Source organism: Ostrinia nubilalis, chromosome 23 (genome assembly GCF_963855985.1).
Source record: "Ostrinia nubilalis chromosome 23, ilOstNubi1.1, whole genome shotgun sequence".
NCBI lineage: Eukaryota > Metazoa > Arthropoda > Insecta > Lepidoptera > Crambidae > Ostrinia > Ostrinia nubilalis.
In genome coordinates, this window is record NC_087110.1 from 12,196,612 (window position 1) to 12,215,442 (window position 18,831).

The 18,831-nt window shown below is 39.6% G+C and overlaps 1 protein-coding gene across 1 annotated transcript in view; it reads left to right on the forward strand.

Annotated features, from left to right (window-relative positions):
• The first annotated feature begins 485 nt into the window (after positions 1-485).
• Positions 486-18,831, forward strand: part of LOC135083240 (uncharacterized) — a 70,954-nt gene continuing 52,608 nt past the window's right edge. The window contains exons 1-3 of the mRNA XM_063977979.1: positions 486-690; positions 2,430-2,567; positions 13,885-14,034. Coding sequence (XP_063834049.1) covers positions 688-690; positions 2,430-2,567; positions 13,885-14,034 — 291 coding nt within the window. The 5' untranslated portion in view covers positions 486-687. The remainder of the gene's footprint in view (positions 691-2,429; positions 2,568-13,884; positions 14,035-18,831) is intronic.

The following is an 18,831-nucleotide window of genomic DNA, read 5'->3' on the forward strand; positions in this document are numbered from 1 at the left end:
ACATGGTTATATTTTGTAAGTTAACCTACTTTTACCCTATGACTATTTCTGTGTTGGTACAAACAATGCTATGTATTTGTAATTGGTGCTACTATTCAACTAAAATATAGAGACTGATGTGTTTTCCACTGTACCTAACCTCCGGGGCACCTACTTACATTAGATCTCGTACCTTGAAATGGAAAACAAATATCAAAAGTAGAATTTCTTCTTCTTCTTATTCGTTACGCTCTTGGCAGAGCGGTCGTGGTCACGTTGAGGCGTTGTTCACATCGGTTGTAGAGGCGGATACAACTCTCCGCACGATCTCCCTAGGATCTAGTAGAATTTTACCGAAACAAAAAATATTCGTTTGGATTTCTGAAAGAAGTTTGAAGAATATATTTTTGCTGTATTAATTGCAGGCTGAAACTGGAGCTGAAACTGGAATTAATATATTATAGGTTTAAAAATAATTAGCTCCTTTTTTTTGTTTCAGAACTCCCTCCGCTCAATCCGTCAAAAAACACGATTGCAACGAAAATGTGCGAGAAGGTGGTCCGATTCGGCGTTCCTGTCGCGACGTGCTCGGGCGCGCTCGGCTGTTTCCGCGACAACTGTCAGTGAGATTACAAGATGGCGGAGAAGGTCAGCTGATCGGAACACTGCGCGCGCAGGCCACACAGCAAGCGGCGGATCAAGCGCATCATGGTTTGTTTTTTATTTACTTTCTTTTCGTTTCAGCCATATGATCTCCTCTGCTGGACAAAGGCCTTCCCTAAGCATAATGACCGGTCCTACGCTGTCCGCAACCCTAGACCTTCACCAGATCGTCGGTCCACCTACTGGGAGGCCTGCCCACACTACGTCTTCTGGCCTGTTGTCGCAATCCGAGAACTATTCTGCCCCAGCAGCCATCAGATCTACAAGCTATGTGCCCCACCCACTGCTTACCCTATTTAAGATTTGTTCAGTACTTCACTGTCATTGTGACAGCTATTAACGTCGTCGTGGTCCTTTCAATCAAATGCCTTGCACTGCTGAAAAAAAGCAACGATCTTTATAACGACTAGTGCTGCGCTGCCCGCTAGCTATATCCTAAGTGGCGACCACGGTCCAAAAAACGAAGTGTAGGCAGGCATCCCAATCGGTGGACCGACGATCTGGTGAAGATCACAGGAAGCATTTGGATGCGAGAACAAAGTATGTCCTCAAAATTGCAAAAAAGAGGTTCACTGTGAAATGTACATGCTATTTCACTCGAAATCGTGTACCTACTAAATTCAAGATTTTAAAAGAGCAATGTAAAGTATCTAACTATTACAATAATTGTTACATTAGTAGATAATTCTTTTGTAGATCATTTTATAAGTACAGGTACCTACTTCGAACAAAATTATATTTACTCTCGAGTAATTTTCCGTAGGAATAGTGTTTTGGAGTGATTGAACTTTAATCTTATTAGGATATCCGATTAAAATCCCAGTCCTTTTCGATAGGCTATCCCGTTTACAAGACAAATGGCACGTCAATCCTCGCGAGGGACTAGAAAAGGGTCACATGGCTATTGACGCTAGCTCTGTAATAAGATAGGCACTTATTTTAGCTTCGTAGTGTCCAGTTTGGGACATAATTATGAGTACACTGATATTATGTTCAAAGATTGCCGTATTTAGGCTTGATTAAATTGACACTGATAAGCCTGTGTGACATGTTCCCTGTAATTACAAAGTATATAAATAAGTACATTCTTAGATACTTAAAAGAAGAAGTATCGTATTGTCCAAAAAATTTGCTATGTGCTACGTTGACGATATTCTTCTTTTATTTGAAAATTCGTTAGTGATGTGGCAGAGAAACAAGAAGCTTAGCCCTCTATCAGGTCGCTAAGTGACTCTGAGATGATTACTCGACTACGCGAGGCAAAGGAGTGATAATGTGTTTTTAATTGACTGCACTCCCATTTGGCTCGTGTGAAACTGATCAAGTTTCCTCAAAGAACTGCGGTACTTTTAGATGAGCAGTTTGCTAAAGAGCAAGCAAGTAGGTATACTTCTTTGCCTAGCCCTTTCAAATTTTATTTAGTCGGCCCTCCGTATCATGCGTCTCCAGGCAGACCGGTCCTTTTTTACGTGGAAAAAATGCATAAAACTGCATACCCGCCGCTGTGGTCATGGCAACGGGATAAGAGGGGCTCTCCCCGCCAGAAGGGCAGGGCCTACCCACTAAAATAACCACGAATGTCCATCTCGCTGAGCATAGAGGAAGTACCGGTGTAGCGAGGCCTTCACCCGATTACCGCCTATGCCCAATTTGTCCACGGTTGCAGACCTCTCGTCTCGTCTCTTTCTTGACTTTGTTACACTTGTCTTTGAGGTTCTTATTAAGCAAGTTGGTATAGTTTGAGCTATGTTTTATTCTATTTTGTAATGCTATGCGTTTGTCGGCAGCAAGTGTTCGGCGAATGGGCGCAGGTGGAGGTGGTGGAGCTGGTGAACGACGGCTCGGGGCTGGCGTTCGGCATCGTCGGCGGCCGCTCCTCCGGCGTGCTCGTCAAGAGCGTCCTCCCCGGCGGCGTCGCCGACAGGGTCAGTATATCTAAGTATACAAGATGGAATTTTGTAATGCCACCTGGAGGGAAAGTATTCTTAATACTGCAAATAGAAAATTTTACTGAACGAAAACATTCCTTTATTTTTGAAAAGAAAGAGAACTGCATTCATAGATTTTCGAAAAATTTTCGAAAATTCACTACCATACCATACAATTTTTTGGACATGATTAAAATAATTTAAGATTTTATGTACACTCAACATCAAATAAACCGCACCTTCCGCGACGCGAACTTTAAAGATTTTCTTCTGACACAATTATGGTACCCCAACAATATTGGTGTTATTTGAAAGCCCAATAAATATCCTTAAAGAAAAATACATTTCATTTCTAAATAAATGATTAACATATACCATAAATGTGACTTGAAAATAGACCTCACTTTGGGCTCACCTCTGGGATCAATTAGACCAATTTTTATGGTTATAAAACCAAATAAAGATCTCACGTGTCCTCTTTAACAGATGGATAGCGATTAATCCCAACTTAACAGTTTTATAGTCATAAAAATGGCTATAGCGTAACTACCTATTTTTTGAAGAAGTGAGTCTGGCTACTTGTAATGACACGTTTTTGGGGTAAAAACCTTTGCTTTAATGAAATGAGGTTTAGAACTAGGCTTTCAAATGGTACCAATTTTGGTGGGAAGTGGGGATGCATACGTTTGAAAGTGCTTGTCGCGGGAGGTGCGATTTATTTGATGCCGAGTGTATTTCCTTTCATTTGATTTATTAAGTTTGTTAGAGAGATTTCATCCTTATACTTGACCCTAACGATCGATGCAATAAAAATACAGGGTGTAATTTTTAACAGATTTTAGTTGGTTCGATTCCCGGGTGTGGCAAGCAATTTTTTGGAAATGTTGAATGCAGTTCTCTTTCTTTTAAAAAATAAAGGAATGTTTTCTTTGAGAAATTTTTTCTATCTACAATATTAAGAGTACTTTTCCTCCAGGTGGCATTACAAAATTCCACCCTGTATATGCTCTCCTTCTCAGCCGAAACACGTCCACTGCTTACGGGACTATTCCCACCTCTCATTCCCACCGCTGCAACTCCTGTGTAGCCAGGATCTACAGCTTGACCGCCATAAATACCCAACCAGTGAAAGTCAAGATTGTCCAGGGGGAAAGTTAAACTGTCATTGGACCCGCAATGAAATGAATCAGAAGAACTTAGGAGGAGTGCGAAGTTAAGGTTCGACTTCCCTCCATTGCAAAGCGGATGACAGGTGACAAACAAAGGTTTAACTAATAAACTTTAAGAAAAGATGTACTGCTTGTTAGAAGCAATGATAAAAGGGTGTTGACAGTTGACGTTGCGGTGCATCGCTGCAGCGGAGCAGTGCCACTCCCTAGTTCTACCACGGAATAATAATAAGTACTTGATTCTACTTACGACGCCATGCATCTGCGGTAACAATACACCGCTACGTCAACACCCGTGTGGAATCTCTCTAACTATAGGTTTCCCTTCCCAAATCAACGACGTGAATTATTTAACGTGTCACGCCCACGCTCATCACCATCTTAACTGTTCTACTGTTGATCATAGGGTTCCCTCGAAAGTTATCCAGATTGGCCGGTTGACTGGGCATCCAGGGCAAGGCAACCTTTAAAGGGCATGAACGCCTTGTGGGTGGACGTCTCATTATATCAACATTTTCTCTCAACCGAAAGATGTCCGTTGCTTTTGGGGAAATCCCCGTATATTCTAAGATTTGATTTTGATAGGCCATACATAGACTTTTTTAGTTGTTACAGTTAAACATCCCCAAATGTATAATTCAATTAACATTTCCTTATTTTACTTGAAGTAGAAACGTAAGAGCAGAGCATTAACAATGCAAACCAGATATTAATTTTTGAATTCGAAAAGCAGATTCGAGGGATCGTTTCATGCAAATGGGTTCGGTGCCGATCGCAGAATCGATGTTCCTGAGTCCTGTCGGGAAGTTTATCTTGCTGAAGCCGCACAAATTGGAGGGAATTATCATACACATTTTTTATGTCAAGAAGAATATTCTTCGTGATTTAGGACAGAAAAAATTATGGGTTTGAAATTGAATAGATAGATAGAATATAGATATTAGGTACTTTGTTGTACTTATTATACCACACAAAACAGATGTAAAAGGAACTCCAAATTGAAACGGCGCAATTTAGGCAGTCTTATTGTTAGGAAGCCATCTCTTCCAGGTAAGCTCGAAAGAGTTTAGATGTTTAAAATAAAAGAGAAAGGCAGAAGAAAATTGTATTTATTGTTAATAAGTTTTTTATACTTGGAACTGCGTCTAGGTTTGACTTCGAATTTACCTTTTGGTAAAAAGTTAAAAGTTTAGATAGGGCATGCTTGTTCAGTAAATACTTATTTACTAGTGTCTAAAGACATCCAGGTCATAGATGTTTGAGAATTGTGTTACAGAACGAAGCTAATTAAATTCCAAGCATACCTACTTGATTGAAGCTTTTGACTATACAATTTCAATGTTTAGACCGATACCTGGGTCTGCCCAGGTATCGGTTCTATGATTGATATTGAGTTCGTTCAGTTAAGAGCGTTGTTTTGTAATACAGACCATGGTCTACAAGACATTGAAATGTGAACTTTCAAGAATCTCAATCATTGAATATGAATATCAGATAGAGTTTATCGTTTATAAAAATACGAAATTTAATTCCGGCGGAATAATTTTATCAAAGCTTATTATCGCCACGTGTAATTTAACGGTTGTTTCATAATTTGGGCTAATTCCGTCGCGTAAACAGCGCGTTGTTGCCGCAGTACGTCAGGGCTTTGTTGTTGAACACGCCGCGGGGTAGTGCTGGGAGCTGTTTGTAAAGTTTCGATTTTGTCGATGAACGAACTTGTTATAGCCGAACGGCGAATGTGGGTCTGGCCGACTCTTGATCCGAGTAAAAAAGTATAGTAGTCCTACATAATGTTAGGTCGTACAGTAACGCTTCTAAGGGTGGATTTAGACCAAACAAGAGTAAATATTAATCTCGGAATAAATCGTCAGTTTTGACATATTTCCCATACTGAAACTGTCAATGTGCCATTTTGAAAGTTGAGAAATTAACTTGAGAAAAATCAATTATCACGCAAAAAATATAGTAGGTACTCTTTAATACCATTTAATACCATTATTTTTTCCTTATGAAATTGTTAAAATAAAGTGATAAAACTACATAAAACATTAACGAAAGCATCAGTCAATAAATCCATCTATAAGAGCCCAATCCCACTTTTTTCCCATCAATAGAACTCCTGTACAAGTAACTACAGTAGTAATTTATCTATAGCAGAAAACTATAGACTATAGAACAGCACTAGTACAAGCGTAACAACACATCAATCAACCCGGGAATGACCATACGCGCTCACTAGCGCGGCAAAAATAATCTTTGTTGTGAGAGTTCTCGCTCTTTGGAACTTGGAACGAGGTCGGAGCTGATGTTAAGTAGGTAGGTACTTAGGTACAGATACAGGCTATGTTTGTGTTTAGAGAAAATATATTTTCTTTATATTAAAGAAGAGAGCCACAAAAGTCACCATACCATAAAGCAACCATAGGCAAATACATATGTCGGTGTTGGACTGGCCGAATGGAGATTCGAGGGACGCGGGTTCGAACTCTGCCGCCACTGTTTATTGTGGTAATCACAAGCATATTAAACTTACAACGAGGGGTTGATGGGACTGAAACGGGGTTAAAAAGTATTTCCCTGAAAATTAAACTTTGTAAATGTAATTTCATGACTCGAAAGTAATTATTAGTTAGTAGGTACCTACTTATTTATTATGCCGGAAAGTTTAGTGTAGTACCTACTTAACTTTTAGTAATACTCAATACTCAATATTTTATTGCATCCATTATGTACAGTCGCAGAATGAAAAGGTTCGTCACCTTAGTGTCGGTTTTCGCTTGCACTATAGTCTATCCAATATAGCTTGATTAGAATGACAGCTGCCATCAAAAGTAACGACATAACTTTGTAGTAGCGATCAATGAGAGCTAAATATTGGCGGACAAGAAATAATTCACGTCTGACCTACAAACAATATTTTCGACGACAGTGCTTCCAATAAAAATGTTAATTTCGTGTAAATGCAGCGTTAAATTACACCAATAAGTAGTAATTCGAAATTATAAAAATCAAGCTAGAGTATTAACGACGTCTCTACAAGGTTATCTCGAGTTACAAAAATGTTAGTGTTGGGACACATCGACAAATGTCATATTAAATTAAAACTATTTTTTTAACATATTTAACAAATATTTTTTCTAACTCATTTTTCAACATATTTAAGTCAAGTTGTACGTTTTTCTAAATGTTCACTATTAAAAACCAAAAAACATTTCATTCTTAGATAATCAAACATCGGAAATCAATCACCGGTAATTTTTTGGGTATTCATAGCACCATTGCTCTAGAAGAGATGCCCACCGCCCTCTAGCGAGAGGAAAAAACCACTGAAGAACACTGATGATAATGACTACGACTTAGGTTGAAATTTTAAATTTTACTGTCTTTAAATTTAAATCATAATTGTCATTTTTATGAATGAAGACATAAAGAAAAATTGGGTGCATTTTTTTATCTCATTTTTTGTAAAACTTATCGATACATCTATGTGAACCGTACGAAACATACCCAGCACTAGTCACATTCGTTTGACAGCCGTCATTCTAATCAAGCTATATTGGATAGACTATAGGTACTGTAAGAGTCAAACCTGCCAACATAACAGTGCAAGAAACAGTGCTGCTAACATTTAAATAAATAATATGACGTTTGCTAACAAATAAGGTTTTGCTTGTTTATTTTTCTATCCCATCAGTGCAATGCAATGATGACATTGACCAATTGACAATAGTTTTTTTTATTTAATAGAAATAATAATGGCAGGTTGAACCAACAAGAAGGTTTTAGTTTATCAATCATAATAATCTTCTTGACAAGATAAATCGTCAAACAACTTTGATCCGAATAATTTTGAACTTTACTGACGAACAGTTAAAGATTATTTTCTCTAACTCGAGATTATTCTGTAACATAGTTTCAAAAGGTAATATGTGCTCGCGATTCGTTGAAGGAATCAATTTGAAAACTGACGAACCTTTTCATTCCGTGACTGTACTTAAAATTAGTTCAGTAGTTTTGCGTCTCAAGGATTAACAAACGTCCTTCCATCCAACTGCACAAACTTTTGCGTACCTAAAGTTGCACCAATTTGCCAACATTTATACAAATTAATCAAGACGCGTTTCCCATTTGCTTAATTACTGACAGTAAGTTTATACTTCAGCTACGAATGATCATTCCGTAGCATAGTGCCATCATTCCCGGTTACTATCTCTGGCAGTATTCTGTTGATGAGCCATGTCAGCCTTTACAGTGGCTCATAAAGCCCGGCACTTGGGTTACACGATTACTTGTTAGGGCTAGTTCCCACGGCATCCCAGTTTTGCATCCCAGTTTTGCGGGATTCAGGGTGGATTCGACCAAAAAAGAGTAAATTTTAATCTCGGAATAAATCGTCAGTTTTGACATACCATTACCATACTGAAACTGTCAATAAGTTGTACCAGGAGTTATTCTCGGATAAATGTTTGGTTGAATCGGGCCTCAGTAATGTAGGATCCCGCAAAACTGGACATTCGTGGGAACACACATGTAAGTTTGAAATACGAATTACAAATTCAACCGGTCCGGTTTTTTGCGGGAAGTGGCAAACGGGATGTTCATGTGAACGTAAATATACTACTAAATATCAATCGGCAGACAGTGGTGACTGAGTTTGTTGCGGCGCTTTTTCTCAGCACTTGCCAAATGTTGGTCGCGAAGCGCTGGTAGGGCAAAAAGATTATGAGACATGTAGAGGCTCCTTAAGAGCAAAATATTTGACGATTTGTAAGTAGGTACCTACTGTTTAATATTTTTTACTTTGCCCTTTGTGGTCCTGCAAAAAACGGGATGTCTCGGTGGGAACAAGCCTAACTTCTTTCTTTCATCGTAATTAATACAAAAGATTGCAAAAGCTTTCTGTTTTACTGAGCAATTAAGTTGACGATGTTGTATTGTTTGCACATTAGTTATTATCGATATACGTTACCGATAAACATCATGTGTTGGGAAATATCGTTGTATAGATAGATACGGTAGAGTCATTGTATACAAAAACGTGATTAGCCATTTCAGAGCATACAAAAGTTGTTGTTACTTCGATAGTGTGTGTAGTGGAAGTTTATAAATGAAAAGAGTGGACTGTATGAAATTAATTATCTATTCAGTATAAATTTACAAGACTATCGAGACCGTTTAGTGCAAGATCGTTGAAGAGATTGCGTCAGGATCGTCTTCCTCAATGTTCGCTCGCGAACCGAACATTGCTCGTTCGTTCGCCGAACGCTCGCCGCTCCCTCCGGTCACGCCGCCCGCGGGCAATGTCCGTGAGTAGACAGTAGTTTCAGATTCAGATATGTATTTTCATCGCCATAATCCTACTTAATATTATAAATGCGAAAGTTTGGATGTCTGGATGTCTGGGTGTCTGGATGTCTGGATGTTTGTTACCCTTTCACGCAAAAACTACTAAACGGATTTTGATGAAACTTTACAGTATTATTGTTTATAACCCAGAATAACATAATAGGCTATAATTTATGACAATCTGTGACAAACTAAATTTCACGCGGGTGAAGCCGCGGGCAAAAGCTAGTGTTACATAAGGAGAAGAGTGTTTGATTGATAGTCAAACTTACTTTCAGTTTCTTTATAAGTTGAATGTTTTGTTTTGGTCTTCAGGCATCTGTCAAAGTTTTCTGCAATCTAACTTAATGGCATAACGTTTCCCATCAAGTAAAAAATTTCCTCACGTACCTTTACCAAACAATAATTTCGATGTTATACCTACATAGGTGTACCTGGTATAGATTGCGGGAAGAACCTGGATGCGGGCAGCACAGGACCGATCATTGTGGAAAGCCTTGGGGGCTTAGGGGCTTGGAGGCCTTTGTCCAGCAGTGGACGTCATTTGGCTGAAACGACGACCTACATAGGTGTACGTACAAGGATCTTCAGTCGGTCTAACAGACTTTTTAGTCCTTTTTCACCATGTTATATCTGAGTAATTTTCGAGCAGTTTGTTTTTAACCTTTTGTTCAATTACTTGGAGATGGTTCTTGGCAAAGAAACATTGAGACAGTTGCAAATAAATACTTTCTTTCTATCTATTGAATGCTACTTTATCTAAAGTGTAAGGAAGCAACTGAATTTGACTTCTCTCAAACTGATACAGAGAACTTTAATCTACTATATAAAAATAAGTCGGGTTTTCCTCCCTGACGCTATAACTCCAGAACGCACGAACCGATTTCCACGGTTTTGCATTCGTTGGAAAGGTCTCGGGCGCCGTGAGGTTTATAGCAAAGAAAATTTAGGAAAATTTAACAACGATATTCCACGCGGGCGAAGCCGCGGGCGGAAAGCTAGTCTATGTATACAAAGAGGTAAAGTTTGTGAGCTTATGAGGTTGTGGGGGTAATCTCTGAATCTATTTAATCGATTTGAAAATTATTTCACCAATACAAAGCCACATTATTTGTGAGTGCCATAGGCTATATTGATTGTACAAATTACTGGCACAGCTGGTATATTATTAATTAACATCTAACTAGCCCTCTCTCCCATTACCCACTGTGACCACACAACCGCGTTACTCATCAATTTGCTTTACATTATGGGACAATATACTTTTACAACGAGGCCAGTCGCTCATACATAGTCGACGGCGCATTATGATATCGTAAACTGAGAGATTAAAGTTATCGCTAGTGATGTCATTGTTACTGTTCTATCGATGGTTTATGGGTACTTCCCGTTAGACGACCTCTCTTACGTAAATCTCGTTAAATAAACTCTGAAACGTAGGTACATGTTATGTTTCAGTAACTTTTTAAAGCTTACACATTTTGCGATGTTTGTTTGGGCTTCTTTTGAAAATAGCAAAGTTTTAAAATATTTCTGGTCATACTTCTGGCCATGGAGACATTTAGTTTTTTTCAGGATTCCATTTAGTAGTAGGTATTCATAAATCTATGAACGTTTACACGAATTTCCCGTTTGTAGTCTCCCGCAAAAACCGATTCGTTCGAATTTCAAGCGCACATTATGAGTGTTCACAATGACAGTCCAGTTTTGCGGGATTACTGGATGCCGCTAAACTGGATTACCATGGGAACGAGCCCTAAGTTGTAAAGTTCGGTCTTTCTACCCCATTGATGACATCAATATGATAAACCGCTGGATGAAAAAGAAAGAGGTTGAGATTTACGCAAGTTATTTTTTTTATCCACAATGAAGAAGCTCTTGGCCTGTATCTCACCTGAAGGTAGTGATGATCAGGCCGAAGGTGGAGGCGAGCTTCACCCGGATTCACTTGTTTTCAGCAGAGTACTGTAATGTCTGAAATGGTGTTGAATCTATTAAAAATTGATAAATGCTGTAATTATTAGCCTTTTTATTCTCGATAACCTATAAGATATACTAGATTCCGATGTCTTATAAGTTACTAATAAGTTTGCGACTGCCCAAAGTTTAGGAATCGGTTATTGATTTAGGTCCTAAACAAAGCTCTGGAGCGAGCCACACTGTCTGGGATCCTTTACGTAATTAGTTAAAGAAAATAAGATGACTCTTCATTTATACAGGAATGTCTATTCACTAAGCCAAGGTCTCTTCTATCGAAACTAACCTTTAACCACATAGATCTGTAAGTACATCTCGGGTACATTTGCAGTTTGTATTCAAAGTTGAGATTTGAACGGCAGCCTAGGGCCTTGTTGTACGACGGTACTTGCGGTAGAGTGTTCTTCAGGTCCCATTAGGGACAAATATTAGGACAGACAAACACAAAACGTTTATGCTGAGGAGTCGAGGATTTTCTTGTATTCATGTACAAAAATGAATTAACAACTACCTTCTCCAGGGTCATATGAAATCATCATCATCATCATCATCATCTCAGCCATAGGACGTCCACTGCTGAACATAGGCCTCCCCCAATGCTTTCCATGTTGCCTGGTTGATAGCGGCCTGCGTCCAGCGCCTTCCTGCTACCTTTATGATGTCGTCGGTCCACCTTGTGGGTGGACGTCATATGAAATACTTTCTTGTAATAAGACCGCCTAAATTGAGCATTTTCTACTTGTATGTATGTGTGTGTATTTATAAAATAGGCAATTACTCGTATAAACATTTATTTATCGTGTTCGTTGTCGATTGACAACTACGTGATACTAAATTAATCCAAGAAAATTCGTTTGATCAACGCATAAACAAGACCAAAAAACTCTTAACACATTTTCTTTTTTCCCAAGAAAAACCTTTAAATTACTTTTCGCCGATAACGTAACTCCCATAATTGATTTCCAATATGTCGATACCGGTTTATGTCGTTATTGTCCCATCACTCGGCTACAGGGATAAGCCATTAGGCGCGTCGCGGAGTTCGCGATGTTTGTCGCGATATTTGTTGCGAACTTCGTCGTGTCGGGGCTAAGCTGGATTAGTTAGTGATGTGTAATTGAATGGTTTTATAGTTTCGATGTTATAGCTTCTTTTTTTATTAAGCTTACTTTGATGTAGGGGTGTGGGGTGACTTTGTTGTATTTTGTATACCATATCGTGGGTAGGTTGTGATTAGTCATAAAATTAAACTAGGGATCTTCGTAAAAATCGCGTGAAAGTCGTTCCGCGAATCCTTTTAGCATTATGTCAATGAATGTGGTTTTCAGGCAGGGCGTCTCCGACTCCTGCATTATAAGCGCGGTGTGCGTATTGGCGTTATGTTGCTTAATAAATGAAGTTATAAAGTGTCCTACGCTGAGAACTCATAGGGTGACTTACATACAGGCATGCCGCGGTGGCTGGTCATTTCAACATTCATACGAAAACGTATACATGGTTTGCAAATAATAATCGCGGATTTAAAAAGCAGTGGTTTCTCCTCCGTGGCGAGCAAGGATAAAAATCACTCCGTGAGTTCTTAGTCTTTTGTAAAGAGAAGACGAGAAACTTCTGCGCACCCTCGCGATGTTTGTTTGTCAATGTACTTATGTTTTTGTCTTTGTCCTAAATAAAATCTAGGAAGGCACTGGACGCAGGCCGCTACCATCCGGGCAGCATGGAAAACATTGGGGGAGTCCTATGTTCAGCAGTGGACGTCCTATGGCTGAGATTCAAAGTCAAAGTCAAAATTTCTTTATTTGTTTGGACTAATAAATAGTTCTTACAAATCGTCATTTTGCTCTTAAGGAGCCTCTACATGTCTCATAATCTTTTTACCCTACCAGCGCTTCGAGACCAACATTTGGCAAGTGCTGAGAAGAAGCGCCGCAACAAACTCAGTCACCACTGTCTGCCGGTTAATATAAATAAATAGAAATAGTAGTAGTAGCAGGCCTGTTCATCTCCGCGAGTTTACATCGAAAACAAAACACGCACGATGGCCCACCTACAGGATACTATTCGACAAGGCCTCACATACGAGCGAACATTGACTCACGCACGCGTATTCTTGTGTATGATGGAAGAAAATAAAGAAAATGGTGTACTAAATACTGTGCAGTATTTAACTGCCTAAATAATAATAAAAACACAAAATGTACTTTTTTAAGTTGCCTCAAGACACTGAGGTAAATAAGTAGTTAATATTATTCATGACAATTCATGCTAAATCATGTAGTTCCTCCGCCGTTTTCAGCAGTTTGGCACCTCACGTCACATCATTTTACCGAAGTCAGCCCTATAGCTTCGGCGCAGTACCGATCACTGACGTTTGTCAACAAAATGGTGCCTGACTCTTGAGACAGGCTAAATTACACCATATTGTTAATGACATTGAGAATACATTTTTTTAAATACCTTCGCGAAGTAAAACTTCTGTACGTAGTACTTATTATTATTCTGTGGTAGTAGGTACATTCGATTCAGGAGCAGTTCACTGAATTTACCATGCATTCTTGTATGGTGTATCTTATAAGAATGGGTATACAAGATTGCGTGGTATATTAAACAAGGTAGTGACGTGCTAATATCTAGACTTACATATTAAGATACTAGTAGAAATGACTCGCATACATAAATTTGAATAACTTGGATTGACCAGTCCCCGAAAGCAGCGCCTGTTCACAGACATGACGAGTGAACCAGCCATCGCTTCACTCGACCATATTAGAGGGAATGTAACGATGATGATGATGATAACTAAAATCTCATTGTTTTAGGATGGGCGTCTCCGCAGCGGCGACATGCTCCTCCGCATCGGCGCCGTCTGCGTGGTGGGCATGTGCGCGCGGCAGGCGGCGGCGGTGCTTAGACAATGCGGAGCTTGCGTGCGGCTACTGGTCGCTCGACCGGCTCCCATGCCCAAGCAGGTGCGTACCATCCTTAGCTCAGCAGCGGCTCAGCCATATTGGCTCCGCATTGGCTCCGCATCAGCCCCGCATCGTGGCAGGCAGCGGCGGTGCTGCGGCAGTGCGGCGCCTGCGTGCGGCTAGTGGTGGCTCGACCCGTAGCCGCAGGTACGTACTATCTTCTTACAGGACAGCTCCGCAGTGGCTCCGCATCAGCTCCGCATCGGCTCCGCATTGGCTCTGCAGTGGCTCCGTAGTGGCTCCGCAATGGCTCCATAATAATGTAAGAGCCCTCATCAAGACACAACTAACGAGTCCAAACTTGAAACGGTTTCATCGTTTTGTCACAGAGGTCCTTTGGCCATCTTCCAGCTCCATCATCAGACTGGCTCTATGACATCATTATATTTTATTGTCATCCGGCTACATGACGATTGTCAGACCTTAGGCCCTACCGTAGCTGTCCTTAAACTACGAAACCAATGCTGCAGTTACTAATTAGTTCAATGCTACGGGTAGCTACGAGTATTTTCGTAGTGACTACGATGACTACGAGCACTACGACTCCTATGTCCTAGGCTACGACAACTTTAAGTACTTTTGGTATTACTTGTAGCACCGATATCTAATACTAATAAAATTAAATGATGTTAAAGACTCTAGGTATAAAGATTGTAATTTTCCCTAATTATTATTACCTGAAAATGTTACTTAAGTAAATAACTGAATCTACTACCACCTGACACTTATTCGAATACTGAAAACGCCCGGATTCACAAACATTACTTTGAGGTCTCACAGTGCTATTGGACGCACAGAGCTCTATTCAATGCTGTGCGTTCGATTTGCTGCTTCACTCAATCAAGGATCGTTTGTGAATTTGAGTTAATCTTTTTCAAGAATATTGTAAAATATTGTAGCCCAAGTTCCAATCAAATTTTGAGATCCCTTTCTTCGTAGTAAACTCAGAAACGACCTTGAAGTGCACGTACATACTCGTAATACTGCCTTACACCTGCATAAAACTAAGCTCAATACACTCAAAAAGCTTAGTGAAGCTATAAATTAAAAGCTGAGCGAGGCCCAATTAAGCGCGACCGCGGCTCGGCGCTTCGCCCCTCCAATTAGTCCGACTTTAGGGTTCCCTGGTCCGTGCTAAATCTATTTTTAGAAAACCAACTAAGCTCCTATTTCTAACGCTGTTTGGGCTAAAAGAGTATTGTGGTAGCGAGAATGGGATTTTATTTGATGTACAAAACGTCCATTTTAGTTAAGGTCCTAGCTCTCAATTCAGTCAGTGCCTGACGTATGGGAGCAGCACTGGAGGGTGTTGTAGGACGTTAAACGTCAGCGAGACTTCAGTACTTCTAGCATGAACAACTTTCATCTTCGAATCGTTTGCGTATTCGACAAAACTCGATACTCAACCTTCGAATTCAACGATAACGTGACAATTTTGATTCTCAAAATAAGTTTCGTGCAACCATTTCTCATACTAAGTTCACTTTACGACAGGTTCACAAGGGCGCTGTTGTAGTTTTCGTACTAAATCTTTTGATGGCGATTCGAATACGCAAACGATTCGAACTCGAAAGTTTTTCGTGCTAGCCGTACTGATCTCCTTCAGTACCTCTAGCATGAACAACTTTCGTCTTCGAATCGTTTGCGTATTCGACAAAATTCGATACTCAACCTTCGAATTCAACGATAACGTGACAATTTTGATTCTCAAAATAAGTTTCGTGCAACCATTTCTCATACTAAGTTCACTTTACGACAGGTTCACAAGGGCGCTGTTGTAGTTTTCATACTAAATCTTTTGATGGCGATTCGAATACGCAAACGATTCGAACTCGAAAGTTTTTCGTGCTAGCCGTACTGATCTCCTTCAGTACCTCTAGCATGAACAACTTTCGTCTTCGAATCGTTTGCGTATTCGACAAAATTCGATATTCAACCTTCGAATTCAACGATAACGTGACAATTTTGATTCTCAAAATAAGTTTCGTGCAACCATTTCTCATACTAAGTTCACTTTACGACAGGTTCACAGGGGCGCTGTTGTAGTTTTCGTACTAAATCTTTTGATGGCGATTCGGATACGCAAACGATTCGAACTCGAAAGTTTTTCGTGCTAGCCGTACTGATCTCCTTCAGATTTGTATGCTCTGTCACGTTATAATATGTCAGTCAATGTAAAAAAAAATGTCACCCTTCCGTGCCGCTCCCATAACTCAGGCAATGACGGAGTAAGCGTTATACCATAGAGTTTGATAAGAATTATATTTTACGTACAAAATGGACTGGATCACACTTTAATCCTTAGATTTCAAAATATAAACTAAGGAACACTGACTTTGACAAATTATTCTAAGCTTTTTTCACGACCCATTGTAATATTGGTTCTTACCAGTTATTATTACCTACTAGCTTTCCGCCCGCGGCTTCGCCCGCGTGGAATTTTGTCTGTCACAGAAAAACAATATCGCGCGCGTATTTACTCACCGTTTAGACCTACCCTGGACTACGACAAACATTTTAAAACCAAAATCAGCTCAATCGGCCCAGCCGTTCTCGAGTTTTAATCAGACTAACGAACATCAATTCATTTTTATTTATATAGATAGATTATGTTACATGTTATTTATACTATGAAGTGAGGCTTATCCTTGGGAATGAGGTTGATAAGGAAGAATGGGCTCGCTCCCTAATTGCATATGGACTGACAAAAAGCCATACAAAAAAATAAGATTTAGGACAGGGAATTAAAAACAGAGCCAAATGTAGCCAAATTATTATTCAACGAATGCAGCGCCCAAGAAGATATGCGACGTTACTATGTCTACGGATGTTAATTTTAATGAAATTCAGTGAAATCAGCGGCCATTAAAGCTGGGCTGGTAACTGGGTTATGACTCGGGTGTCCACACATTACGCTGTCGTTTTTTCAATTGTTGAAACTTTTTAATCCTACTAGATATTAGTAGTAGCAGTAGACTTATAGAGCGTTAGTAGTTTGCGTTAATGTATTTCTTAGGTCTGTTTTCTAATCAATAGGTAAATATTAGCCTACTGATAAAGTTTGGCATAGACTGGGAAATATCTCAAAATGACAATTGTATTTTTCAGTTAAATGATATCAGGCGGCCGAAATATCTGTTCTAAGTATGAAAAAAAAAAGACTCCAAACTCTCACGTCATAGAAGGATCATTCAAAATTTTCTAAGTACATCAATATTAATTTGAATTTCTGTAATGCTTAGGTTACTTTTCAATTATGTATAAATACAAAGATAAAAAAATAATTTAAAAAATGATCGACGATTTATTTGGTGCAGACAACGGCATACTTTGAACAAACAACACTTTGGCATTTAAATTTAAAATACGAGTGATTTTGCAAACATGTATCTTATGAGCTCTCAACTGTACAATATTAATTGATTTCAATGTTTCTCCCTTCCATGATAGTTATCTCGTTTGTCCCTCAAATCTCTCAAGGCATTTATTTATTTATTTATTAGGTACACCAACAAAGTCACATACATAATATTCATACATTTTAACATGGTTTAACACATGATACGTATATGACCTCAATTACAGGCATAGTCACCCTACCTACTTACATTGAGCTAGCAGGGCACGGGATATGGAGGCGATAGGGCCCTTCCGGCGCGGCTGGCACGTTTGATGGGTACTTAACTCCGCTACCTTATGCAGCAGAATCCAGCCCGTAAATTGAGGGGATTGGAGGTGGATAGTGGTTTTCATTAAGCAATTTGTTGGAAAGAAAGCTTAGGTAGTATTATGTTATGTGCCTTACGCCCGTATTCACAAACACTACTATGAGGTATCACAGTGCGCGTGGACGCACAGGGTGACACACGAAACAATAACAGAGCTCTATTCAACGCCGTGCGTTCGATTTTCTGCTTCACTTATGCAAGCATTATTTGTGAATACGGGTGTTTTTTTATCGTTTGGTTATAACTGATGTCACAACACTGGTGTCAGTCATAAGCATCTGATACACCTCAATCGAAAGGACAGTTTCACATAGCCATACCCACCTAAGTATAGAATCATAATATTCTTATAGAACTTGATTCATTCAAATTACAATTCCTAGCCAACCTGGAAAAAGATGGAGATACATATCGAAATGTTTTAAATTGGGCTTCACATGTCTTGGCCTTTTGACCTTTATTTGTTTCGTAGGTTGTTTCAGATAACTAACTGAAACTTTATCATGCACTGCTGAAATCCCTAGAGCTGTTTGCTGTGTTTTCCTTGTTTACTGTATGTAAAGTCGACAACACATCAGTATTTACATTTTCATTGCAAAATCGCATCTATAACAACTACGTAAGGTGTCAATCTTGATCTGCCGTCACAAAAGAGGTTAGATATCAAACAATTTCATCTACTCCCTCACGGGATGTTCCCACGAATAACGAGACGTGAGGTCCCTAAGGAACGGGATAGAGCATTGGTTCCCAAACTTATTTGAGACTCGCCCCCTTTCTACCATACAAAAAAATCCGCGCCCCCCCTCCTCCAGTCAAGATTATTAATTGGTCGTATCGAGCAGTCTGGAATGCATTCTCTCAGCGGTCGCAGGTTTTTTATACTTAATTACACATATGGCCCGCGCCCCCCTTTAAAGGTCTTTGCGCCTCCCCTGGGGTGCGCCCCCCACTTTAGGAACCTATGGGATAGAGGGATACAGAACGAGTTATGGGCAATTTATGTATAACACATCCGATAACATAAAACGTTACGCCTTAATTAAGGCCGGGGAATAAGGGCGGGAAT